This window comes from Podarcis vaucheri (assembly GCF_965113315.1).
Source record: "Podarcis vaucheri genome assembly, chromosome: 13".
Lineage (NCBI taxonomy): Eukaryota > Metazoa > Chordata > Lepidosauria > Squamata > Lacertidae > Podarcis > Podarcis vaucheri.
Window position 1 is genome coordinate 54,198,450 of NC_138751.1, and position 26,947 is coordinate 54,225,396.

General features: G+C 43.7%; 1 protein-coding gene across 4 annotated transcripts in view; it reads left to right on the forward strand.

The window, feature by feature from the left end:
- The window catches only part of TEX10 (testis expressed 10), a 39,561-nt gene that overhangs the window by 6,560 nt on the left and 6,054 nt on the right, over positions 1 to 26,947 (forward strand). For all 4 annotated transcript variants that reach the window (XM_082194771.1, XM_082194769.1, XM_082194768.1 and 1 more), the window contains 10 exons: positions 1,029 to 1,741; positions 2,884 to 3,130; positions 3,314 to 3,426; positions 4,404 to 4,663; positions 5,710 to 5,845; positions 8,219 to 8,394; positions 10,618 to 10,795; positions 15,807 to 15,895; positions 18,039 to 18,172; positions 24,155 to 24,235. In XM_082194771.1, the coding sequence (XP_082050897.1) occupies positions 1,029 to 1,741; positions 2,884 to 3,130; positions 3,314 to 3,426; positions 4,404 to 4,663; positions 5,710 to 5,845; positions 8,219 to 8,394; positions 10,618 to 10,795; positions 15,807 to 15,895; positions 18,039 to 18,172; positions 24,155 to 24,235 (2,127 nt within the window). The remainder of the gene's footprint in view (positions 1 to 1,028; positions 1,742 to 2,883; positions 3,131 to 3,313; positions 3,427 to 4,403; positions 4,664 to 5,709; positions 5,846 to 8,218; positions 8,395 to 10,617; positions 10,796 to 15,806; positions 15,896 to 18,038; positions 18,173 to 24,154; positions 24,236 to 26,947) is intronic.

Consider the following 26,947-nt stretch of genomic DNA (forward strand, 5'->3'; position numbering starts at 1 on the left):
CAGGTCTAGTCTATCAAGACTCCTTGTTATTTGAATGACCCTTGTGACCATTGTTGATAATCAGCTGATTATCAGCGGTTGCAGATCACTAGGCACAGGGCTTCATAAGTGATGATGATCAGCTGATTGTCAGGATTTTCAAAGTCCAGGGCATGGTGCTTTGCACAGGACTTTGCAGGTGTTGCCAATCAACTAATAGGTGGTGCCTATTTGGTGTACAGCGCAGGGCAAGTGGGCATGGCTTGGCCAACATGGGCTTGCAGACCAAGTGGCAAGGCCTAGTAGGTCTGATTAGGACCGCAGGTCAAAGGTTCCCCACTACTGAACCAAGTCCTACTCCAAATAGACCCACTGAAACCAATGAACTTATCAGTACTTGCATCCATGGATTTCAGTAGGTCTGCTCTGTGTTTGACTAATGTTCATTAGTTTTATTTTTAATTGTTCTACTATGATAAGATTTCCAAGCAACTGGGTTGGGTTTTATTTATATTCTGATTGTGTACTGAAGACCTATAAAGTTACATTCAATCTTAGCATTGATTGCCTTGGATTTTCATTGATTGCTTTGCATTTTAAAGCATAAACACTCTGTCATTTACATAAATGCAGATTTATGTCTCCTGCTTGAATTCCAGTAATTTCTAAACATTGATTAAACAGCAAAGGTGACATCTAGCTCCGCCTCTGAGAAATGTTTGTTTTGATGTATGCAGCCTAAGCCTGTGCAGAAATAGGTACAATTAACTGAAATCATAGAATCATAGAGTTGGAAGAGACCACAAGGGCCATCGAGTCCAACCCCCTGCCAAGCAGGCAACAAATATGTGAGCTTATTTCCCCCAGTTGTGCAAAAGAAGGGGCTGATGGTTTCTTAACGTTGTAATGCTTTGTTTTTGCTGTGCTGGTGTGAAGGTTGCTTTTATTTCTTGCTTTGGGAGTGTATAAAACCTTTCAACCACTAATGTAATAGTTATAAGTTTGTGATGTAGTTTTTCAGGCAATTACCAACTCTGTATTTCTTCTAGGATCTGCTTTCACAAATGAACCACTATAGTGCAGGAATTAAACAAAGTGCCCTTTTTGGACTCAAAGATCTGCTGTCCCAGTATCCATTCATCATTGATGCACACCTTTCAAATATACTAAGCGAGCTGGCAGCTGTGTTTACAGACAAAGATTCTGCTGTACGAGCAGCAGCAATCTGCCTCCTTAAGTTCTTGGCTCCCAAAATACGAGCTGAACACATCTCTCCATTTTTCCCATTACTTAGTGCACATCTTTCTAGTGCCATGACTCATATCAGTGAAGGAATTCAGGAGGATTCTTTGAAGGTATTGGACATTCTGTTGGAGGAATACCCTACTCTCCTGATGGATCGCAGTAGTGTGTTGCTGAATAACTTTGTAGAACTTATTTCTCATCAACAACTGTCAAAACAACTGAAAAATAAGGAGAAAATATGCTGGATGCTGTCTGTTAATCCTAATCGTAGGGTAACTTCACAGCAATGGAGGCTTAATGTGTTGGTCAGGCTCCGAAAGTTCCTTCAGGTGCTGGTGGAAGGATCCAGTGAATTAGAAACTGACAGTGAAGGGCTACAAGAGCCAAATGACAACCCACAAGTACCAAGAAACTCCTTGCATGTTAATTGGCAGGAATATGCCAGTGGCCAGCAACACATCCAGTTGTATGAAAATGGTGGCCCACAACTCAGAATTCATTCATCTTTCCGGCTAAGGTAAGAAATAGCGTGCTTACAACATGTTTGAAGGTTCATGCTTTGTCACTGATGTGAAATGTAGTGAGCTGGCTGCTGCTGACCATGGCAATATCGTGAGGCTTATTGCAGTAATGCTGTGCAGTCACACACGTGGGTTTTGTGCAGAGCCTCTTTTGAGAAGACTGCAGACTTGGGCTGCCATTCATATGGGTGGCCCATGAGTTATGCCTATGCATCAAGGGGTGTGGCTCCCACCTTTCTGCACCCAAATGTGTGTAATTGAGGAGGCTGGGTTTTCATTGGCTACTGCCTATACATGTTTCTCATGAACCACTCACTTTCATGGAGCAATGTAAGAATAGCACAATTATAACTGTAAATAACCTGTACATGGTCTCCTCCAAATTGACATCATTTTGTATAAATCAGTGTTTCCCAACCGGTGTTCCGCGGCACACTACTGTGCCGTGAGACATTGGCTGGTGTGCCGTGGGAGGGAGTCGGGCGGTGAGAGGCGGCGGCGGCGAGGATCCGCGTCGAGCCGGGGGCGGCTCCGCGGTGGTGGTGCCGAGCGGCGGGGCAGCGCGTGCAAAAGGGAGGAGCGCGAGACAGCGGAGGAGGAGGAGGCCGGCATGTCCGGGCAGCAGCAGCAACAGCAGCAGCAGCAACTCCCGGCGACGGCTCCTCAAGCCCCGCCGCCGCCCCCTCCTCCGCCCGCTATCGCCGCCACCACCACAACAGCCGCCGCCGCCTCAGTTGCCGCCGTCCCTCAGTCCCTCGCTCTGCTGCCTCCTCCCACCCCCAAAGCTTGGAGGTTCCCCGGCAAGGGGGAGGGAAAAAACTTTCACTTTCGTGCGTCCCTCCCGGCGTGACGCTGCGCGCTGACGTCACGGGGCGGGGCTTTAATGGTGGTGTGCCGCGAGATTTTTTTCAGTAAACAGGTGTGCCGTTGCCCAAAAAAGTTTGGGAAACACTGGTATAAATGGCTGTTCTCCTGACCAGCATTCATACATGCTCATACAGCCGGTTGTATACTACTTCAAAATAAGTCTTACTGTGTCAAACAGGGCTTATTCTGGGTCTGTGTGTAGAATTATAACTGTAAATACATTTCTTTCTGTGCAGTAGTTTTGTAAAGAATGTTTTGGCCTTTGTTCTAGGTCTTTGGTAAGTATGACAGGCAGTGTTGAAAATGGCCTGTCATCTCCTGAGAATTTAAAACGATTTATTCAAATTATAATTCCATTGCTGCTTAATTGTTGGATTGAAGCATCACCTGCACAACTTGCGACTCCCATTCTTGGAAATCTTCTGGAACCTGGATCTCAGCAGCTAATGGAGCAAGTACTTGGTATCATATACCTGTTGTGGAAGCTTGTAAAGCAAAATGAAGATCTGGATGAAATGGTAAGAAACGGAAGTTGCTGAAATGATATGTTACAGGAAATTATTTGCATCCTTGCCCTCTTACCTAATCAAGTTTGGAAAAAATCCATAAATTAGCCCCTTATGATCTTTCTATTTGTATACCTTTCCTTAAAACTCTTAGCACTTGGAGAAAATTATTAATGTATGGTGCCTTTCTTACAGGAAGTGTGGCTTCGAGCAAATTACCTGAATGATTTCAAGCACCATTTCATGTCTCATTTTCCTTACTCTTTCCAAGAAACAAGCAAGCACCGAAAGAAAGAGCCCTTGAAAAGGTATTGCTTATAAGACCAGGAGAGTCAGAATTGAGTGGTTCCCTTTTCAAATAATCAGTAGGTTGTGATCCGAGTTCTTAAATTTTCACAACCATAGAAAAATCCTGGAGTAGCAGTGGAGAAAGCTCAGCGGTTGGTTGATCAACAGGCATTTTTCTCCCCCCCCCCCATCCTCACTGTAAGGAATTTTTGTTGTTAACTCAGAGTAACAGTAATTCCTTCATAAGTAATGCATAATGCAGTTTTGTTCGTAAGAGAATATTTTCAGACAATAAATTTGATTGAGTTCTGTTTTTTTATGTGTTTTGATGTATGGTATTGCATAAGCCAACTAACTGGAGAGAAATACCTGTGTACTGCATAGTAATTTGTGCTTGTCCTATGTGGATGAAAGACTGATATATGCAACCACCCCTTTTCTCTTATACTGGCATTTGTTCAGATCTGTGCTAAATTCTAGTTTTCTAGGAATAGTACCCAGTGAACCTTGGGTTTGCAAGGTTTCCTCCTGCTTTTTGGCATTGCCACCAGGAGAAATTCAGAAGCTTACTCTTCTGTGTTCATGTTGCAGCGGAACCTGTTGAAACTTTTAACGCTTTGGAGTACCGCATTTTTCGCTCTATAAAACGCACCAGACCATAAGACGCACCTAGTTTTTGGAGGAGTAAAACAAGAAAAAAATTATTCTGAATCTCAGAAGCCATAACAACAAGAGGGATCGCTGCGCAGTGAAAGCAGTGATCCCTCTTTCTGTTCTGGCTTCTGGGATAGCTACGCAGCCTGCATTCACTCCATAAGATGCACACACATTTCCCTTTACTTTTTAGGAGGGAAAAAGTGAGTCTTATAGAGCAAAAAATACGGTATATGCCTTCTTATTTGAAATATCTATAGAGTTATGGGCCCCAGTAGAATTCTTCACTATTGAATAATGCTTTGTGCCAGTTTTCATAAACACTTCTCTGTCTTTCATTTAGCAACAAGTATTGTATGACGTCGTCAAACATTGATCATCTCATGTTGAATTTAACCTTATGCGAAATCATGGTCTCATTGGCAAGTGCTTCAACACTGCAAATGGATTCTCATTGGCTAGATATGATTAGAAAGTTTGTGATCGAGACCCTCCACGATGGTTGTAAGCTCCCCCTTCACAATGGCTGTAAGTTAAACAGTAAGCAATTGAATAAATTGCTCAAAGTGACTTGGAGACTTCTACAGATACAAATAAACAAAGGTAAGACCCACTGAGTGTACAGTCTCTGTCTATGCATTTACCAATATGTGGCATTTTTCTAGGCTATTTGCATTACTTCATGTTGGTGAGACAATCCAGAAGTGATTTAGAGCAGTTTTGTACCTTAGATTAATACAGTTCACCTCCTCTCCTAACCATAAAAGATATGATCAGGACATGCACCCTTTTTATATTTCAGAACTCACTGTGGTGCGAAGCCACTGTTTGTAGCATGGGTTAGCAGCAGGAAAAAATGGTTGCATGCATCGTTTTACAGTGATAGATTCTCCATTTGAATATGCTTATAGGACGCGGGTGGCGCTGTGGGCTAAAGCCTCAACGCCTAGGGCTTGCCGATCGAAAGGTCGGCGGTTCGAATCCCCGCGGCGGGGTGCGCTCCCGCTGCTCGGTCCCAGCGCCTGCCCACCTAGCAGTTCGAAAGCACCCCCGGGGGCAAGTAGATAAATAGGTACCGCTTACCAGCGGGAAGGTAAACGGCGTTCCGTGTGCGGCTCTGGCTCGCCAGAGCAGCGTTGTCACGCTGGCCACGTGACCCGGAAGTGTCTTCGGACAGCGCTGGCCCCCGGCCAATAGATGTGAGATGGGCGCACAAACCCCAGAGTCTGTCAAGACTGGCCCGTTTGGGCAGGGGTACCTTTACCTTTACCTTTACTAGACTTTAGAAATGTTTAGATTTTTCCCCCCTCTCATGATGTTCAATAAGGAAGTTACCAGCAGTGGATTTTATTGTAAGCTTAGAATTGGAAGTAAGTCTTTTTGAGTTGCCATGGCAAAAAGAAAATGACTAATAAATTACATATATATGTGCCGGGGGTGGGGTGTATTTGTGCATTGAGATGTCAAGACGCTTTAGCAGGAAGATACAATAACATCCACACAAGTACATCTGTTGCCACACTGGCCTTTGCTATAGTTTCATAGTTACCCATGTTAGATGTCTGGTTTGGTGCAAGAAATTGCTGAATACCTGTTCCAAAGTATGGAGAGGAGGTAAAACATCCTTTTTCATTTGTCTTCCCTCTTAGTGGCAGCAGAGACGCTAATGAAAGCCGTGTATACTCTTTACCAGCAAAGAAACCTTTCTTTCCCTATTCGTACATTGCTTTTGAATTTTTTTAGCAGAGTTTATCAGAAGGAAGAGTTGAACCTTCATACGAACAGGTAACAATTATTATTATTTTTCATTTCAGCTTTCAGTTCAATTTCCCAAAGTCTAAACTAGGCTTTATCTTGATTTTTTTTAAATAAAAAAATTGTCCATATAATCCAAATAACAGAATAGAACTTTATCAGACAAACACATAAAAACTAAACCAAACCAAGGCTGGCATGGATGTTTATATTGTAAACTGCCCTGTTTACCTCGGATGAAGGGTTTTATATAAATTTAATAAATAATAGGAAGAAGAAAGTTACATTCACAAGAAAAATGATAAAGCTGGTTTCCCTCTCCTTATGGTTTTGACTTTTAAAATGGGGCTTTTATTTTAAATTGCATTTTAACCTGTATTTTAAATCCCCCCCCCCTTATTAGGCTTTTACTGAAATTTTATTGGTGTTAGCTGCCCTGAGCCCAGCTCTGGCCGGGGAGGGTGGGGTATAAATATTATTATTATTATTATTTATTATTATTATTATTACTATTATTATTAATAATAAGATAGGAACAAGTAAGTGGAGAGTGTCCACAAGTAAGTGTGTTGCACACGACTTAAAACATCTACAGAAGTAAAAAACCTGTATTTCTGTACATAAAGGCTCTGTATTACATCAAGAAAAAAATTCAGTGATTTAGATGTTGCTTAACCCAGATTTCTTGAGAGGCTTGTGGAAGAGACAAATGTCAATTTTCTTTTTTTATGTATTCAATAAAATCCCACCAAACTGGGACAAAAGAGGTTACACTTGTTTTTCCTTTCAAAAAACATGTGTACCATGTTTATTCACTCATGCTCTCACATGCACTCATATTATTCACTCATGCTGGGAGAATTGGGGGGGGGGGATGCAGCAGTTTCGCTCTGTGTCCATCAGCTTGTGTGCTGGCAATGGAGACCATTCTCTTGAAGTGTGGCCCTGTGGAGGAAGAAGGACTTGGTATCCTCCTGGCAGACGTGGGGAATGGATGCCCAATGCCCCTGCCCTGACATTGCTCCCAAAGAAAGCTTGGCCCACCCACTTCCGCACGAGAACATCTCCTTTCTGCTCTCGCGCAGGAAGGTTCTTCTCCCATTCTCTGTTGACACTCAACTTGGAGGGTGTTCTCCCAGTCCCAGGCAAATCTTTCCTTCCTCCTACCTGTTCTATTTACACAGACTGCTTCTCCAGGAGCTACATGTTCTGATGATCTTCAGAAAATTGTGTTGTTTAGAAAAATATATAAATGGCTTAAATCAAAAAATCCCTAAGGTGGCATACATAAAACAATTATCAATGATACACAAATGAAATCAGCGGAATTTAAAAATAGGTATACAGTGGTACTTCTGGGTGCGGACGGGATCTGTTCCGATCCCGATCTGGTCAGATTCTGAGGTTTCCGCAACCTGAGGACCGCTTCTGCGCATGCACATGCGGTGAAACCCAGTGAAATACTTCCAAGTTTGCCATGCGCGCATCCCGAAGTTTACGTAACCAGAGGGTTACATAAACGGAGGTATGACTGTACATAACTAAATTTTATGTCCGGATAAGCTTGCTGATTTTTTAAAATAAAAATGCAGGTGTCCGAAATAGTATAATGCCGGTGCCTGTGTAACGTTAATAAATGATTTCCAGCAGCTGACTGGGTCAAAAGTGTGGCAGTGCAGAACAGAACACTCCAGAAGTAGGGATAGGAATTGGGTGGGAATACTAAATATAAAGGTATGCTGAAGGCTTAAATTGTAATTTTGTTTGTTTATATATGATATGATCAGCCTTGAACACTTACGGAAATGTGTAAATCATATGTACTTAATTAGGGCAAGTTCTTTTTTGAACCTTCTAGCTTGAGAGGGGTGGTGATTCTCAAGTGTTTCCAGATGCTTCTTACTGTTTGCAAGTGGCAGTAGACCGGCAATGGGTTTTTCTTTTTTGTGTCCTTTATCTCATATTTGTGTTGTCTCAAAGGGGGCAGGATCCCTCATGGTAGCAACTGGCCATCAGCTACTACTGCCTGCCCCCCCCCACACCCCAAATGTCTATAGAACAAAATTGTCCTGCAATTCAGCATCATTCCGGGGACACTTGGGGTAGAAAAAGTGGGGGCTGCCATCATGCAATAAATAAATGCAATAAATCAACTTAGGTCACAGTAAAAACACATTGTACAATTAAAAACCACAGAGGGAAACTGTCAGTGAGTACCTTGAGAAACAGTTTTGACACACTCTTCCACTGAGGAAATCCCTGCCAAAATTTGCCATGTGAAAATGGGCTGATGAATTGGGGTGGAGGGGTTCCTCCTCTTCAAAACCAAGTTTCCCATTCTCTGAAACCATATTCTAACACGTGTTACTTTCCCTTTGCCTTTTTCTCCCTTGCACATACTAGAAGCAGGAGCAAAGTATTAACTCGTTGGCTGGCTGGTCTACCTCAACAACTTGTTCTTCTTGGTTTGAGAAACGCGGAGCTTTCGGACCAGTTGATTGGTACTATTTATTCGGCTGCATCCCGGGCAAACAAAGAAATCCTGCAAAGTTTGCAAGCTGCTGCTCCTCGAATTTACGGTACCTCATTTGCAGAACTTCTTAAATTAGCAATAGGGAATAAAGACTCTTGGTTTCTGAGGAATCTCAGATGAGGTGTATTTTTTGGTTTCTCCTCTCATAATAATAGGCTGCTTCCTTCATATTATGGTAAGCCATCACAGGAGCTGTAGTGTTCTTTGGAAGTGAGAAGTACATGTGCCAAATTAGTTTTTGGAAAGAAGAAATCTGGAGAAAATGCTATCCACATATATATTTCATTATTTAAAAAATATATATGTACTTTCCCAGGCAAAGCTGCTTCCAAAAAAAGTAGTTTCTTTTTTTAAATCAATATTGCTCTATCGCAATGTGTGACAGCTGTGGAAAAGGTGGATTTCATGCTAGAAATCATTAGGAAAAGGATTGAAAAGAAAACAGCCATATTTTAATGCCTTTGGTGTGCTGTTGTGCTCAACTACATGGGCCTTGGGTGTGATCCAGCTTCAGGTCTCTGGTGGCTTTAGTTACACCATGTTAAATGCCCCTCAGATTTCCTGATTTCACACTTGTCAATTGGAATCCTGTAACCATCACTCAATCGTATCATGGAAAAAATTCTGGAAAGGGAGCAAGAATTTGATAAATTTGTTTCACGTGAAGGATTGGGTAGGTGCAAAGGAAGAAACATGTGCTTTTCCCTCTCCATTTGAAAATGCTGGCTGGATCTGGGTGATGAATTGAGCTACATAATTGAGCTGTTCTTTGAAGAAAATGTAGGGATGCGGGTGGCGCTGTGGGTTAAGCCACAGTGCCTAGGACCTGCTGATCGAAAGGTCGGCGGTTCGAATCCCCGCGGCGGGTGAGCTCCTGCTGCTTGGTCCCAGCTCCTGCCAACCTAGCAGTTCGAAAGCACCCCAAAGTGCAAGTAGATAAATAGGGACCGCTCTCCAGCGGGAAGGTCAACGGCGTTTCCGTGTGCTGCGCTGGTTCGCCAGCTGCGGCTTAGTCACACTGGCCACGTGACCCAGAAGCTGTCTGCGGACAAGCGCTGGCTCCCGGCCTCTTGAGCGAGATGAGCGCGCAACCCTAGAGTCGGTCACGACTGGCCCTGACGGGCAGCGGTACCTTTACCTTTGAAGAAAATTTAATAGTTCTTTGGCATCGTTCATTTTTAGCTGGTGTGCCTTCTTCCTGGGCTCTGCACAAGCAACATCCAGAACTTCCTAGAGCTAAGTGAGCGAGTTCTGGTGGGACCCTACGCCCCGCCCCAGCCCCATGGACACGCTCAGAAGGGCTCCTGCTTCTCTCAGGTCCTTTTTGAAATCTGCAGTGGGAGCATCAAGCAGAGCCTTCCTTCCCCTCCATTCCTTTCTCTCTCAACTGCTCTTCTGACTTGTACATTGGTGTTCATTTTCATTCTGTTCTGTTTCCAGTGGGTGCCATTGTGACTCTGGTCTTTTCATCTTTTATCAAGCCCCCCCCCCCCCCCGAGGGACTGCTGCTGCCCACTCAGTCTTTTTCCTGCTAGTTCCTGTCACCTGCTTCCCAGTGCCAACCGCCATCACATTTCCCCGTAGCTTTCTGAGAGGAATCTCTGTCCCTGAACTATGCAGCTTGACACGTTGATTGGCCCTTGTGTGATAGGAATCTGGGCTCGAGGAGATAACTTCTTTGGGGTGGACAAGGCTGAATCTGTTACTGCCTTGGTACCACCTGCCCTGGCTCTTTGTGTGTGGGATGGCACACACCATGAAGAAGTGGGTAGGATTGCCTAGCGGTAGCTGTGGTTCTCTTGAGTGGCCCCCTTGCAGTTACACAGCCCACCCGCTTTCCCCACTGCAGGTGACATTTGAACCTGCTCTTGCTCTGGGATTTCCTGATGTGGCTCTTGTGGTAATGCAACCAGTTTCTCCTTTACAGTAGAAGAAGAGTTTGGATTTGATATCCCGCTTTTCACTCCCCTTCAGGAGTCTCAAAGCGGCTAACATTCTCCTTTCCCTTTCTCCCCCACAACAAACACTCTGTGAGGTGAGTGGGGCTGAGAGACTTCAGAGAAGTGTGACTGGCCCAAGGTCACCCAGCAGCTGCATGTGGAGGAGCGGAGACGCGAACCCGGTTCCCCAGATTACGAGTCCACCGCTCTGAACCACTACACCACACTGGCTCAGTAGTTTAGAGTGGAGCGTGGAAACTTCCGCCAGCTGAAAAAGCACCCCATTTTGAGGTTTTCAGATGATGTTAGCTGCTGATTCTTTTTTTCAGATCCACTAGATGGTGCTGTCGCTATTTTGCCAGAAGAATCACAGCAACGTTTAGTCCAGCTGGTCTATTTTCTGCCACATTTACCAGGCAATCTGCTTTCTTCTCTCAGTCGCTGCTGCATTATGGGAAAACTGTCAGTAAAGTTATCGACTACTCTTATCGGGATAGTGCGTATGAGGTAAGCAACCTATCCAGTTTAGTTTTTCCATGGGCAAATTTGACTATTGAAGGAGAAGCTTAGTGTTGCATCTTCTCAAACCATAATTTGTCAATGTAATTTTGAAGGTCCATGCACATGAAGTAAGGAAGAGGATGTGGAGAAACCATTGTGAGGGAAAGAGGGGAGCCGCTGTGGATGGGAAATGGAGGAGACGACAGGGAAAGATCAGGAAAATAGATGAAACGGGTCAGTTGCGTAAGGAATGAATAAGCGAATTAGAGGGGGGATATATTCAAACCCTGAAATGCAGTTGAAAAATAGGGATGGAGGTTCATTGTGGGGAAAGGAAGTTGGAGAGGAAATGATATAAGGAGCAGGCTCTTGCTGTCCCAGCGAAAGGAAAGATACACCGCGGGCACTTTGACAGTCGTGCTGCTGCTATGTGCCTCACAGCAAAATGGCACGCTCTTAAAGGCAATCTGTTGTGACGGACAGCATTGACTGTGCCTAAATGCTATTACTCCTCTTCTTGCAAGCTCTCGAGGAACAATGACAGGAGCGTTCCCTCCCTCCCATGGAGATCTTGCAAGCTGGCGATTTTGCTGTGGGTTTAGGCTAGTTGTTAATCTGTCCCAAGGGCGCCCGTCATTCAGGCATCGTGTCTTTACCCAGACTTTTGAAGGGGGGGAGTTGCTGATTGAAAACATTTTTTACTTGGATTGGTTATAGATTCTGTGTTGCCTGCTTTACTTTTGAAATATTGTTAATTGTGGTTTTAATAAACTTGTATTCCCTACCCTGGAAGGCTTAAAATACGATCTTATCTCTGACAAAATACTGTTTCTAAAAAAAACGGAGTTACTGTAGCAATCTGTTTTTACAAATAATACATTACAAAATGAAATGTTATTAACAAAATATAAAAATATTTAAGCTGCAATTTTGTAGGGTTTATAGAGGCCAAATCCCCATTGAAACATATAAATATGAATGTTAATAATGAAAGAGCAAACACGTTTCAACATTGAGTCCTTTTCAGGAGCCAGATATGTTTACAGTTAAAATAGACACAAATCACTGTGGTTGGTACCTTGGAGGAATATGCACAGTTTTTTACCTTAACTTCATTGTTCCTGCCCTGAGACCATTTGGTGAAAAGTGAGTTATAAGTATTTGAAATAAAAGAAACCACACCACAACGTTTTCCCTCAGGAGAGCTTAGCAGTTGCTTTCTGTGTGATTTCATTACATCTCCATCCTACATTTCTTCACCATGGAATCCAAGGTGACAGACATGTGGTTCTCCCATCTGGGCACTGACCATACCTGGACCTGCTTAGCTTCAGGAGGATGGTGGCCTTCTGTACTTTCAGAGTACAGTGGTACCTCTGGTTACGAACGGGATCCGTTCCGGAGCCCTGTTCGCACCTAGAAGCAAACGTAACCAGCGACGGCATGTCTGCGCACGCGCGCGTTGCTTTTCTCCGCTTCTGCGCATGTGCGTTACGTCATTTTGAGCGTCTGCGCATGCGCAAGAGGCGAAACCTGGAAGTAACGCGCTCCATTACTTCCCAGTTGCCGCGGAGCACAACTCGAATGTGCTCAACCCGAAGCGCATTCAACCCGATGTATGACTGTATACCCTGGGACTTTATTTGAATGTTACAGAAGAAGTGGCCTAAAAACCTCCTTGCAGATTCATTTCTGTTCACAGCGCTGACCTCTCCCAGGTAGAAAACAACAAAAGCACCTTAACGATCTTGGGTCAGTACATTCCTCTGGAACATCTGGTTATTTTTCTTTTACAAATATATTGTAGGAATAAAATAGCCGTTAATTAAAGACATGTTTGGAAGAAAGAATTGTCACACTGTTCCTCATAAAACATAATAAAAAGTGGTATTTTTATTTGGCCCTCATTCTGTTTGGTGAAATAATGATGTTTTCAAAGATGGAAATGCAAAGTTCACTGGCTCTTCACACAAAGGAAGTAAAATTGCTGCTACTGGTATTCTAAGCCATGGGTAGGCAAACTAAGGCCTGGGGGCCGGATCCGGCCCAATTGCCTTCTCAATCCGGCCTGCGGACTGTCCAGAAATCAGCATGTTTTTACATGGGTAGAACATGTGCTTTTATTTAAAATGCATCTCTGGGTTATTTGTGGGGCACAGGAATTCGTTCATTATTATTATTTCAAAATATGGTCCGGCCCCCCACAAGCTCTGAGGGACAGTGAGCCAGCCCCCTGCTGAAAAAAAATTGCTGACCCCTGTCTAAGCTATATATACTCAAGGGGAAGAACGACTTTCATCCAGCAAATCTGATCCAACGTTGGTCATTCTTCCACAGGCCATTTTGGGCAGTTCATCAACCTGTGACATCAGGTGAATCTGCACCCGCTGGAAAGCAGCAGGGCTGGCATTGGGCACAGTGGGGAGGGGCTGCTTCAAGCTGTGTGCTCCCCATTGATCCTAATTTGCAGGGCTTGCATTCGCCACTGCTTAAATTGGCCACCAGATGCAGCCCCTGTTTTCAGCAGGGGTTGGTTCTACGGGAGCTGCTACTATTGTTGTTGTTGTTCATTTCATTTCATTTCATTTCTAGACCTCTTTAAATGTTTAGGAAAAAATCACAAAAGTGACTTACAACCCATTAAAATATCGAATACAACAATCCAGAAGAAACCATTACTGAATAAAGTCAAATGTAAATTATACATTCGAAGCAACATAATTAACAGGAAAGTAAAATATTATCTTGAAGATTTCAAAGCATTACAAAGGAGGTCAGCTACATACTGCCTATTTAACGCAGCAAAGTTAACAACAACAAAATCTTAAACATTTCAGAAGAAAACATTACTGAAGGAAGTAAAATATAAAATGCACATTTAAAACCGCATAATTAACAAGGGAATAGTATATTCAGGCACATCTTTCCAGGAGATGGAGGTTAACATTGTCACTAGATGGCACTGTGTGTCTTCTGTGTAAACAGACTGGTTGAACGGAGATGTATATTACTCGTATTCTAAACCTCACCCTTCATATTTTTCATGCTTTTTAAGCAATTTGAAATAGAATAATAGATTCTTCTACTGCATAGCTGCTATTGCCATTGGGGTTTTTTTACATTGCTATGTACAAAATATTTGTTTAGAATTAAGTTTTGGCAGTGTAAGTGTCAAAATTATAATCTTGATAATTTAGTCAAGTGGATCCAAGCAGTTGGTGAGGAGATCTGTGGGAAAGTTTGTATTTTATCTTTATGCAGGTAATCTGAACATTTGACACACCACATATTTACATAGCATTGCAGCACAAACATGATACATTGCAGCTCATAGTTAATGAAACAGTATTTCACTGACATTGATATAATCTCTATTGTAGATTAAGAAGTGACACCTTTTAGGATGATTTTGAAGTCATAATCAGATTGCTGAATGTGATTATTAGCTTTATAAGGGGTCATGGATGAGGTTTTAACTAGCTGTCGGATAAAATTCATGATTTTGCTTCATCAGAAGAAACTAGTTGAAAGCAGAACAGATTAGCCAATGTCTAAATGCAGCTGTGGTTGAGCATGTTGTTGTTAGCAAGTATTAGCAAGCAGTTGGTGGCGTAAAGGTAAAGGTAAAGGGACCCCTGACCATTAGATCCAGTCACGGACGAATCTGGGGTTGTGGCGCTCATCTCGCTTTATTGGCCAAGGGAGCCGGCGTACAGCTTCCGGGTCATGTGGCCAGCATGACTAAGCTGCTTCTGGCGAACCAGAGCAGCGCACGAAAACATCATTTACCTCCCCACCAGAGCAGTACCTATTTATCTACTTGCACTTCGTGCTTTCTAACTGCTAGGTTGGCAGGAGCAGGGACCGAGCAACGGGAGCTCACCCCGTCGTGGGGATTCGAACCGCCAACCTTCTGATCGGCAAGGCCTAGGCTCTGTGGTTTAATGCCACCTTTATTAAATATTGTCTTCAGACACAATCTGCAGTTCCTTGAGATGAGCCGGTGGACTCTTGGCAACATTTTGCATGCAGGTCTTGCTATCTAAACACATTTCCTGCGTTCTTAGGAAATTGTTTGTTAGGCAAGCGTTCACATAACCAGTCAACAGTTTCCATTGATTTCTATGGGGAAATTTCTAATGCGGTCTTGGCCATGGAATTTTGGCCCCACCTTGGTTTCTGGTAAAATGACTGCCACAGACCAGCAAAACACACAAAAGTAAGGCTGTCTATTTGTTTTTAGTACTGCACAATTGTCCTACTCTTTGAATATTTGATCCTGCTGTGTGTATAGCAAAGTTTGGGTACCAATGCCTCGTGTTTGAATAAGTGGATTTTTGCAGAACGAGTGTTAAATAGTGGGACCTGTGTATTTTCATAGTTTTCTCTTTAGATGCTGGTTTTGGCATACCCTTTAGTTCCTTCTTGATCAAGAAGAGTCCATATACTGTGTTATAGATTTAGTATAATTTAGAAAAATATTTTGAGCTCATTTACCCTCCTGACTTTTAAAGAAACTTTTGAATGACTGCCAACTTGATTTCATCTTTTTCTCCCCATTTGGCAGGTTCACAATCATATAACGAAAGCTCATGTTCACGTTTCATTCAAGAATGCATATAACTATCATTAACCCTTATTTATTCTTCAAAAACACTTTTACAATATGAGGTTATTAAGAATGGGTTGGATGCTTTGAAAACATTGTATTCATATAAATATCCCTTGCTCACTTTTTGCATTCTTTCCAACTTAGATTTTTACTTTCATTTTGTAGAAAACAAACCCTAGTAAACACCTGAAAAAAGTTACAAGACCTGCTTTCCTGCTTATCTCTGCAGTGTTCCACCACCTGAGCCAGGCATATTTTGGATATTTAGCGGTTGGCTGAGGGAAAAGGGCTGTGAGATGACGGGCATGTGTGGAACAGCTCTACCCCTCCCCTACCATCACATCTCGTTTGGACTTGAATTTTCATGTATCCTAATAACCCTTCCTTTTTAAAAAAATTAAATAGATCCTCTTTTGTGGGATGGAAGTACCCAGTGCAAGGCAACTCAGTGACTGATCTGGATTACTTCAGCTTCTTGTTTTCAACTCTTACAGGTAATCTGTGAATTTAAATTTTTTTTTAATTTCAGCATAATTTTGTTGAATTTCATTTAGGAAAAATGCTGTGTTAAGTAGATTGAAGGCAAACATCCTGTAATGCCTTGTACAAACAATGGCTAATCATCAACATAAAAGCGAGAATTTAAGAAGCGATTATTAGGAGTGATCAAGCACCCTGTGACTGCTAATTCACCTACCTGCTGTCAGATTTCAGTTGCCGTCATTTTTTCACTGGGGAGTTTCTCTGCGGGCACCACTGGAGCTGTCTGGCATTGTTTTCTGTTTTAAGACCTTTTGAGATGTTTTATTTCCACAAGACCAGGCGGGTATCCTTTTGCTCTGTTCTCCCAATTACCTCCCAGTAAAGTTTCTGTTTTTGAAATAGTGGTGAGTCCACTGTTTCAGCAGTATTCTAGCAGTATTCTAAAACTATAACTAAGCTCAGCAGTATTCCAGAACTTCCCAAATAACTGCCACCAGTATGGTTCTGTACACCTGTCTTGCAGATGTATAAAAGCTGGCTGGATTATGGAGACAGAGGACCAGAATGTCATAGTAAAATTATTTTTGTTTCCAGCATCCCCTCCATTCTTAAACTTTCCTTGCAACCAAACAGCCTCATCAGTCCTTCATTCTCTTTCTTGTGTGTCCAAAATCCTGTACTGCCCAAGTAATTCTCACGCCCTTGTATGCCAATATTATTAATATCTTCCTCTTAATCACACTGTTCCCTGGCTTGCTTCAGACCTTCATAATCTACAATACAAATATTAATGTGCAGCCACAACACAATCACAATCTTTTTATATAAAGCTTCAAATACGAAACACTTAAAAAAAACCCCTAAACCACTGATAGCGGTTAGCATCAGATCTGTTTGAAGGTTTATGTTTGTCTGCCACTAGTATTAAGGGACGCGGGTGGCGCTGTGGGTAAAACCTCAGCGCCTAGGGCCTGCCGATCGCATGGTCGGTGGTTCGAATCCCTGCGGTGGGGTGAGCTCCCGTCTTTCGGTCCCTGCTCCTGCCCACCTAGCAGTTCGAAAGCACCCCTAAGTGCAAGTAGATAAATAGGTACCACTTTATAGCGGGAAGGTAAATGGCGTTTCAGTGTGCTGCGCTGGTGCTGGCTCGCCAGAGCAGCTTCGTCACGCTGGCCACGTGACCCGGAAGTGTCTCCGGACAGCGCTGGCCCCCGGCCTCTAGAGTGAGATGGGTGCACAACCCTAGAGTCGGACACGACTGGCCCGTACGGGCAGGGGTACCTTTACCACTAGTATTGTTTCTAATTTCAGCTTAATTCACTATTAAAACCCGATTGTTAAGAAGTCTGGTTGTGAATCCACTCACCTAGTAGTAATCGCCCTGTTGAATTCAGTAGGGTTTTCTTCTGATTAGTTGTGGTTAGGACTCACAGAGTTGCATAGTGAGACCAGACTTGTCTTTAAAATGGCAAAACGTGAGAGTGAGTCATTAAAACTGAGCATTAGTAATGAATAGTTGGCTCAGTTAAGTCATTTCCCCTAGCTTTTAATAACACCCAGGCCCTCAGATGTATGGGGTGGGATCCAAAGACACATGAAACTCGTCCCATAAACCCTACAAAGCTCTTCCTAAGCAGTAACCAAATGATGAACTGCTTTTGAAACGAATGCTTCAAAGCATGGGAAGCTCAGCTGCTCAAGAAGTGGGATGTGGAAGAACAATTCTGCTTGTCTGGCACAAGCTACCAGCAGGAACTTAAGCAGTAGTTATCCTAGTCATTCTAAGGATTGACTAAAGCTAATTATTTACTGAATTATCCCATGGAAATCTATGCGACTGTAAGCACATACTTAATGCTGTCTCATGGAAACTAATGGAGATTGTAAGTGCTTAACTTGGATCGTGTCCAGGGTGTAATACTGCTAGCATACTTTCCTGTTTGAAGATTTGTTTGTTTGCATGTTTAAATATCATTCTGATTTTGACCGCAGGTCTTGTATATTTCCCTTTATACTTCACAAATATGAACTGTGGGATAGAATCTTTTTAATGAGTTGTTAACCAGTATTTTTTTTATTATAGATGGAAAATAGCAGAATGGTAATTCCCTCTGGGGTCTGCTCCTAATGGGCTTCTCTGTCACCTTTTTCCAGGCTTCTCCCGAGAAGAGCTGACTAACCTGCAGAGCATCAGAGGGAGGCCACACATAAGCCAAACACAGCTCTCCCCGGTCCAGATCTACTTGACAGATCTGGATCAGTTTTCATATCACTGGGCAATGACAGAGGTAAGACTGTCCACACGGAGAATTCAGAGTTAAAATATCCTAGGCCGGCATGCCTGTAGGCTCAGTATTGGTGGTAAATGTTCTGTAGGGAGTAAAAAAATCTATACATTATTCCCTGACTATGTTGCTCGTGAGAGAAAAAGGATCCCAGTGTAGTGGCTAAAGCTGAATATTAGTGGTTCCATTACAGTCTCACTAAAGCCTAAGATCAGCCTCAGAATAAGTGGTTCCTCAATAGCAGGCATAGACCGCCCAGCTAGAGTCTTTCCTTTTTTCTGCAAGATATGGTGGCTGCACATCAGGGTGCATTGAAAGGTTTGCTGGCCATTGGTGTCCCCTAGGAACTCGGCAAGAGAGCCAGCGTGGTTAAGAGCGGTGGACTCATAATCTGGTGAACCAGGTTCGATTCCCTGCTCCTCCACATGCAGCTGCTGGGTGACCTTGGGCCAGTCACACTTCTCTGAAGTCTCTCAGCCCCACTCACCTCACAGAGTGTTTGTTGTGGGGGAGGAAGGGAAAGGAGATTGTTAGCCGCTTTGAGACTCCTTAAAGGGAGTGAAAGGCGGGATATCAAGTCCAAACTCCTCCTCCTCCTCCTGTCCTTGAGGGTGGATTCACTTGATGCTCCTGTTAATTCTGGGCTCAAACTCATAGGACCCTAGTTTTGATTTGGCACAGTCGTTTTCCAGTAGCTGAGCGAGAGTTCCATCTTGCTGGACTGTTCCCCAGGAAGCGTTGTCACATCTTCTGGCCCTGCCTCCTGAGCAGAAGTGCAGACTGTTGAATTGTGCTTAGAGGTGACTCTTCGGTTAGAAGGCTGGCATTGGATTCAGAATGGAGAATGAATGGGCCTTGTCTTGAATTTGCACTGCCGGCATTGCCATCTTCTCACTGTTAAGATAGCATTGCTTTCGCTTTGCTGTTGTGGTCAGTTTGAGGAGCAAGGTGAAAAACAGCCTATTTCATGTTTCCTTTTTGAAGTAGGAAATGAAAATAAGTGTACTTTACAAACACATTAAGGCGTTGATCACTGTATTTTTCGCCCTATAGGACGCACCGGCCCATAGGACGCACCTAGTTTTTTTGGGGGGAAATAAAGGGGAAAAAATTCCCCCGACCCCAGCCCCCAGAACAGGCTGCTATCCGCAAGCCTAGGGAGCCCGGCGGGAAGTCCCGCTGGTTTCCCCAGGATTGCGGATATCTGTCCTCCAAGCTTGTGGGGCTGGCGCTGGGGAGAAGTGCGCTTCTTCCCAGCGTCAGCCTCCAAACCAGGTCGGGGAGCAGTGGGAAGGCGCGCTGTGCCTCCCCGCTGTCCCCCGAGCTTGTGGGCTGCAGGCTGCTGCCCACAAGCCTTGCGAGCCCGCGGGAACTCCCGCCAGGCTTGCAAGGCTTGCGGATAGCTTGCTGAAGCCTGGAGAGCGAGAGGGGTCGGTGCGCACCGACCCCTCTTGCTCTTCAGGCTTCAGCGAAAGCCTGCATTCGCCCCATAGGACGCACCCCGATTTCCCCTTCATTCTTGGAGGGGAAAAAGTGCGTCCTATAGGGCGAAAAATACGGTACACTACAGTGTAACTATCCATATTTTGGAGTCTTTGCCACCTGGAATGTAAGCTTAGGCGATTCATGCACTTTACGTACGTGATCTGCGGGATATTTGGTAAGAAATTATTTTTATTGAAATTTTTGCTGAATAAAGACTGAAAATAAAAGTGACAGGGCACAGTGACACAGTCAGTATATGTAATAGCAAAAGAAGTTACAGTGGTAAGTTATCACAAAGATGCACCTTTGTGTGGAGCAAAGTTACATATAGCTTTCTTGAAGCTGTATCAGTCCATTGAGCCTGCAGGATATTTATGGAAACAGAAGTAAATAAAAATATTCGGTTCAAACCAAGCAGTTCTTTGCGTTTTTAGAACTGCTCACGTGAGACATTGCCAACCAGTTGTAGGAAGATTGTAATGGTGTCTGGCTGGATCCCTTAGACACCGTGGTGCAAATTTTACTTTGTATGTTCTTTCAGAATAAAAATAGCAATGCTTTTATGTGATGTTATTTGTGTTTTCAAGCAATCCACAATCCCCTGAACAGTTATCTCTGTGTATCTGAAATACTCTGGGCATTGTTACCAGAGCTTTGAGCTTTCAGAAGATGCTTTTTAGCAGTGGCTTGGCTAAGCACATGAGGTCCAGAAGGGAAGATACTCTTGAGTCAATGATTAGAACCCCAAAGAATAACATTTGGGGGGAAAGTTTAATATAAGGGGAAATATAAAAGTTGCATATAAGGCCATGTTGTTTAAGATGACAGGCTCATTTGGGGCAGATTACGTTAAAAAATATTGTCATTACAGCATTCTTCATTTGAGCAAGTCCAGACTAGCCAGGCATTTAATTTTATTACTGGGTGATTTGGGATATCCAGGAGAGTTCTTTTAGGCAAAGAGAGTTGTGAGTCTTTCGCTGGTCCTACTGTTTTAATTGTCAATATCCATATTTTTTTTAAAAAAAATAATTAAATGATAGTGTGATCATTTCATTTGGGATGGAATCTTCATTGGCCAGTTTTTGAGTGGATAAAATGAGCTCAAAACCCACAAAAATGTGTTTTGTTTGGTGTGAACTAAAATGTGGAGAAAGCCAATTGCATATTAGAAGTAGTTTTTGTAAAAAAATGAGTTTATATTGCTGCTTGGACTTACCGTATTTTTCGCTCTATAGGACGCACTTTTCCCCCTTCAAAAATGAAGGGGAAATGTGTGTGTGTCCTATGGAGCGAAGACGCCATAGCCCCGCGACCCTCTCCCGGCTGGAGAGGTGACGTGCGGCTATAGCAGGAACCTCTACAGCCCCGTGTCACCTCTCCAGCCGGGAGAGCGCGCGCGGGGCTAAAGCAGCCCCCCCCCGCGACCCTCTCCCGGCTGCAGAGGTGACGTGCAGCTATAGAGACTCCTGCCATAGCTGCGCATCACGGGGTGCTTCTTTAGCCCCGCGCACGTTCTCCCGGCTGGAGAGGTGACGGGCGGCTATGGCAGGAGCCTCTCCGCTGCGCCTTTCCGCTGCTCCCTGACCTGCTCTTTGGGGCTGGTGGTGGGCTTCCCCCCGCCAGCCCCAAAGAGCAGGTCGAAAGGAACCTGAAGCCTGGAGAGCGAGAGGGGTCAGTGCACACCGACCCCTCTCGCTCTCCAGGCTTCCAAGGTAGCCGCCTGAACGCACCTTAAACGGCACCTTGTTTTAGAGCGGGAAAACAAGAGGGGGAAAGTTCTCCCCCTCTCTGTGCAGCGCCTCCTGCCGCTTCACTGAAGGGGCGCTGGGCAGAGAGGGGGAGAAATTTTTTTTCTTGTTCTCCCCCCTCTAAAACAAAGTGCGTCCTATTGTCCGGTGCGTCCTATGGTGCGAAAAATACGGTAGGTGCGCCCTATGGGCCGGTGTGCCCTATAGAATGAAAAATACGGTACTTTATCATAGCAGCTTTTACCTTGTAACTGCATTATGAACACTTTTGATACAAAAACTTTCCCTAATCAATGGCTAGAGAAGAGACAGAAGCACCCAGCACTAGCGATGCTTGTCCTGGAGGCTTCTGCCTGCAAACCAATCCAATAAATTTATTTATTAAATTTATATACTGCCCTTCATCCTAAGATCTCAGGGCGCCCAAGATAAAAATACAGGATAAAAGCACAAATAAATAGTTAGAATAAAAGCACAGCAAAACAATAATGCCCTCTCCCACAAACACATTTAAAAGGCCATAGAATATTAATCTGCCCAAGGCCTGGATGAAGAGGAACATTTTCGTCTAGCACCTAAAGATGTATAATAAAGGCGCCAGACACACCTTCCTGGGGAGAGGATTCCACAAACGGGAAGCCACTGCAGAAAAGGCTTTCTTACGTTGCCACCCTCCCGACCTCTCATAGAGGAGACGCTCGAAGAAGGGCCTCAGAGGGTGATCACAGAGTCCGGGGTGGTTTATAGGGTTAAACCAGGCTTCCTCAACCGGATGCATCCAGATGTTTTGGACTGCAACTCTGATCAGCATGGCCAGTAATTAGAGATGGTTGGAGTTCAAAACATCTGGGAAGCACCAGGTTAGGGAAGCCTGCAATCGATGCTCAGTGAGCTGAGTTGAAGAGAATGAGCAGAAGAATTTATGGTTATATTCATTCACTTTGTAGATACTCAAGGATATGGAAAAAAGAGCTGTGGCAACAGTTGCAACCTATTTTTTAAGAACCACAGGGCACTAATTGTCCATATAATTTGTTTGAGCACACGCCTGGACTCTTTTGGGATTTTCTAAATCGGAGGGAAGGTAGTAAGATGAGTAAATGTTTTAAGTGTCAGCATAAATGGCAGTTGGGTTATGAGTGGAGAGCAAGGTTGTTTTCCAATTACAGGCAGGGAGTCTTCATTAGCATTGGATCTGTAGTCTCAATATTGACTGTAGCCAGAGAGCAATTTGATCCTTCTGTTGTCAGTGCTTTATCCCTCGAGGCTTCATGTCTACAGGTTTGTTGCCTTTCCAGATTGCAAGATAAGGTTTCTAAGGAATTGTCTATTTATGTCACTTAATTTTCACTGTAGCACTCACTGTTCGGTGCACAAAATGTTTTAGAGTTCTGACCTCAGAAAACAGAAAAAGATGTTATCCTTTACCTCTGTTCTGTTAGCATTTCAAAATATAGCGTTTAAGGCATGTTGGAATTCTTCTTTCCTTTGCCTGTGTGACGCATCCATTCATGGGTTGTTCGTCTCCCATTTGCACAAGGCAGGGACATGTGACTTGATGGTTTCCTCTATCCTGCCCCGTTGGCTCTTCTCCCAGTTCAAGCTGACAAGATGGATTGAAGCTTGCATAGCTTTGATCTGTGAAGCTCAGCACATACTTTTGCACACTGTCCCAACCGCTACATCTCCCACTTTCACCACTAATGCTTCCATCACAGAGATCTGCCAGGTACATTTGCCAGGTGTTCCTGGTAAAGAATAGACAAGCATACCTTGGTTGAAGTGGCCTTCAGGAGGTTAGTACTGCAACAGGTACTTTCTTTGATTTTAAGCAATCCCTGTTTGCATCCAGGAGTACATGCAACCTGTGCGTCCGTAACAAACAAATAACAGAGCTCTAGTTGCTTTTGTGTGGTGCGTGATGGCATCCACTACCATACCTTGGATAATATACAGTTAGGCCTACACAGATTTCTTTGTCCAGGTTGATGTTCCTTCCTCCTTTCCCTGCTATCTTGCCCTGTCTGAACCTGGTACTGTTGAGGGCCTTCTTCTGCCGCAAGCTCAGCCACAGAACTGAACTGGAGGGAGTCAACAAGGGGAAGAGGACAGGGGAAGTAATCAAGCCACATGTCCCTTCCTGGGTGACAGAGGCAACCCTTTGCTTTCTCTGTGAGTCACTGGTGGTGCTTTCAGATGGTGAGGAGGATTCTAAAACCATTAGTTGTTAAAAAGGCACCCGTGTGTCTGATTCAGTTTGTCGTATTTGAGTGTCTTGTAGTGAGAGCAGGAAATGGAAGCCCTGCAGGACTTGACTTCCTTGTTTGCTTTTGCTTTTACGTCCCACCTTTCTTCTGAGGCATTCAAGGCATAGTGTTTGTGCCTCCTCGCCATTTTTAGCCTCACAACTACCCTGTGAAGTAGGTTAGGCTGAGAGATGGTAAGTGGCCAAGGGTCAGTGGTTTAACCCAGGCATAGGCAAACTCGGCCCTCCAGATGTTTTGGGACTACAACTCCCATGATCCCTAGCTAACAGGACCAGTGGTCAGGGATGATAGGAGTTGTAGTCCCAAAACATCTGGAGGGCTGAGTTTGTCTATGCCTGGTTTAACCTATATGAAATGATTAAATGCAGCTTTTAGAATTCTGGAATGTGTCACTTTTGACCATGTATCCACTATGACTTTGTAGAAACAAAGATGTAGATGTACAGTGAATATTGGCATTAATATTATTGCTGTTGTAACAGGTGGTGACCCAGTGCCTGTCTACTATACCTTCAAGAAGCCAATGCATAGATATTGTACAAAATGGCATTTGCAAATACCTGGTAGGTGGTAATTCTGAATATATTCTATGTTGGTTTTATTTAATTATTGTTTGTGATTGAAACTGTGGGCAATAAAAAGAGTTTGGTATGTGCAGATGTTCCTGCTAGGCTCATTTCTGGCCTTGCAGTTATACTCACTATTCATGTCTTAGTCTGTGAACAGTATATAATAGCAGTTTTCCTGTTCATAAGCGGTTGCAGAAACATTTCATCACAATCATGAAAGTCTTCATACTGTGTTTAAAAATGTTATATTCCATGTTTCTTTATGGAAAATTCAAAATGACCAACAGCAAACTGTCATAAAAATGGAACAAATGACAACAAGGATTTTTTTTACTATCAGTTGGCCATCATTAGAAACCAGCAACAGCCACAGGCCATGAGCAGTAATGGAGGCATTGGGGAGAAGGGGCTTTGCTAGAGCAACAAAAAGGCCTTTCCCTTCATGCCCACCAGCTGGCTGGTGCAACACCTCAGATGTTGATGAGTGGACAGGAAGGAATATGTACAAATACATTATCCTCGAGATAAATGGGGGCATTTTAGGGCTTTAAAATGAATCAATTACTAGTGAAAATAGAACAGTACCAGGTAATTCTGTACTGACCAATGTAATATTTGCCGTCACTTTTACATAATATTTTTTGTGTTAGCTAATATTATTTAACTCCAGTGAACTGTAAACTATTTGTTAACTGCCTTAATCTTCCCTACAGAAATAATCAAGAAGTATGCCACACTTAGTTTAAATATTTTCTTTCTCTTGTGTTTTATAAGAAGTAACAGTTTTGGCACATCAGCAATTTATCTATAACTTGTTTTCTCTAAAAGTATGAATCAGTCCCCCTCATCTGTGGCAATATGCATGAAAAACTTCTGTTTCATGGGCAAGAGCCAAACTTATGGTGTTATTTATTGGATACCCCGGAAAGAGAGGTTTTCCAGCAGATGACCTGTGTGCAATTAGATGTGAAAATTCATTTATAGACACCCACAAATGAATGCCTTCAAAGCAAGACCCTGGGCACATGACACTTCAGTATGCATTCGCAAGTTGCAGGTCACATGTGGGAAGGTGTAATTCGAATCCGAGGATGAAGTGGTGGGTTTAGCATTGCAGGCAACCTGACCCTCACCACTTCTGCTATCAGGAGCAGCACGGGGTCACAGAAAACAATAAAAGCTGCATTCCTAAGAAGTGGTTCAAACCCACCCAGAGCAGGCCGTACAGCTGTCTCTGAGACAACTGCTTCCAGGTGGACTGCTTTTCTTTTCACTGGATTGTTTGTCCACATCCCACCCTTTACTGTCTCCAAACATTGATTCAGGGCGTTCAGTGCATTACTAGAAACCCCTGACGCTTCAGACCAAATCTATGGATGACCTCACCCAACAGTTTCATGTAGATGTTAGAAAGCATGGAAGACAAAACTCACTAATGGCAGCACTCCCTAAGTTTAGGGGCCATGGTTCAGAGCAGCAGTCTCCCATCGTAACCTGCTGGATCCTTCATTTCAGGAATGACTCAGTTCCAGGAATGACTTGCTATAGTACCTCCCAGCCCCATTCTGGCAGGGTGACCTAGGGACAACATAGTTGGTGATACCTGCTCTTCAGAGCTGCACCAGAATTAAGCATTAATTGGCTCCCAACTTTTCAGCTGAAAAGGCTCTGCAAGGATTACAGATCAATAAAAACAAGACAGTTCCTGACCTCAGGTTTAAATTCTAAAAAATGGAACACAAAAGGAAAAAGGAATGGGAAGAGGAAAAAGTGAACCAGGACATTCATTATTTAAAGTTAGCAAGTTTTAAGACTTCATAGTTTCTCCCAACAAAAAAAATTAAATCCATCTACCAAAGTCAAACTGAAAGACAATGATAACAGAACCCTTCATGAACTATATTTCACTTCATTAGGACTGCCACTCTAGACAAGTGTTTTGTGAAAAACATTGCCATGAATCCATAGCAACAGAATGGACATGAAGCTTGAGGTCCTGATTTCTTTGTCATGCCTCTGCTGCTGACTCCCAAGGCACAGACCATGAGTGGGGACCCTCTCAGCCTCTGCCCAAGCATGGTTTTCTTAGGCCTATCTGCCTAGAGGGACCATTGGAACTGCTGCCAGGCCACTCTCCTCTCTGGCCCTTCTGTGCACTTCAAATGCTTTGGCCTGGCTGCAATGTGTCCGTGGACCCTGAGAATACATTTCTTGTCTGTCTGGACAGAGGCTAGAGCAGGCATCCCCAAACTGGGCCTTCCAGCGGTTTTGGGACTGCAGCTCCCATCATCCCTAGCTAACAGGACCAGTGGTCAGGGATGATGGGAATTGTAGTCCCAAAACAGCTGGAGGGAGGGCTGAGTTTGGGGATGCCTGGGCTAGAGTATGCAGGAGGTGTGCAGAAACCGTTGTTCATCCTACCCACATAGTAACATTCTTCCGCTGTATTTTAAATCTGTGACGTGAGCTTAAGCCCACTGTACAAGGTAGTATGGAAGGTGTTTTGCTTGGCTGTTGGTAAATAAATAAGATGCCAATTCATGGGATTAATGTGCTCAATCCTCAAAGGAAAGGAAGGGCAGGTTGTAAAATGTAACAGATTGAGGGGGAAATGAAGTTATTTTTAGAATTGTTCTTAGACACAGGCGCAAGCACAGCTATGGCAGAAATGAGTGTCTGTGTGAAAGGTAATTTATTTGTTTTGTC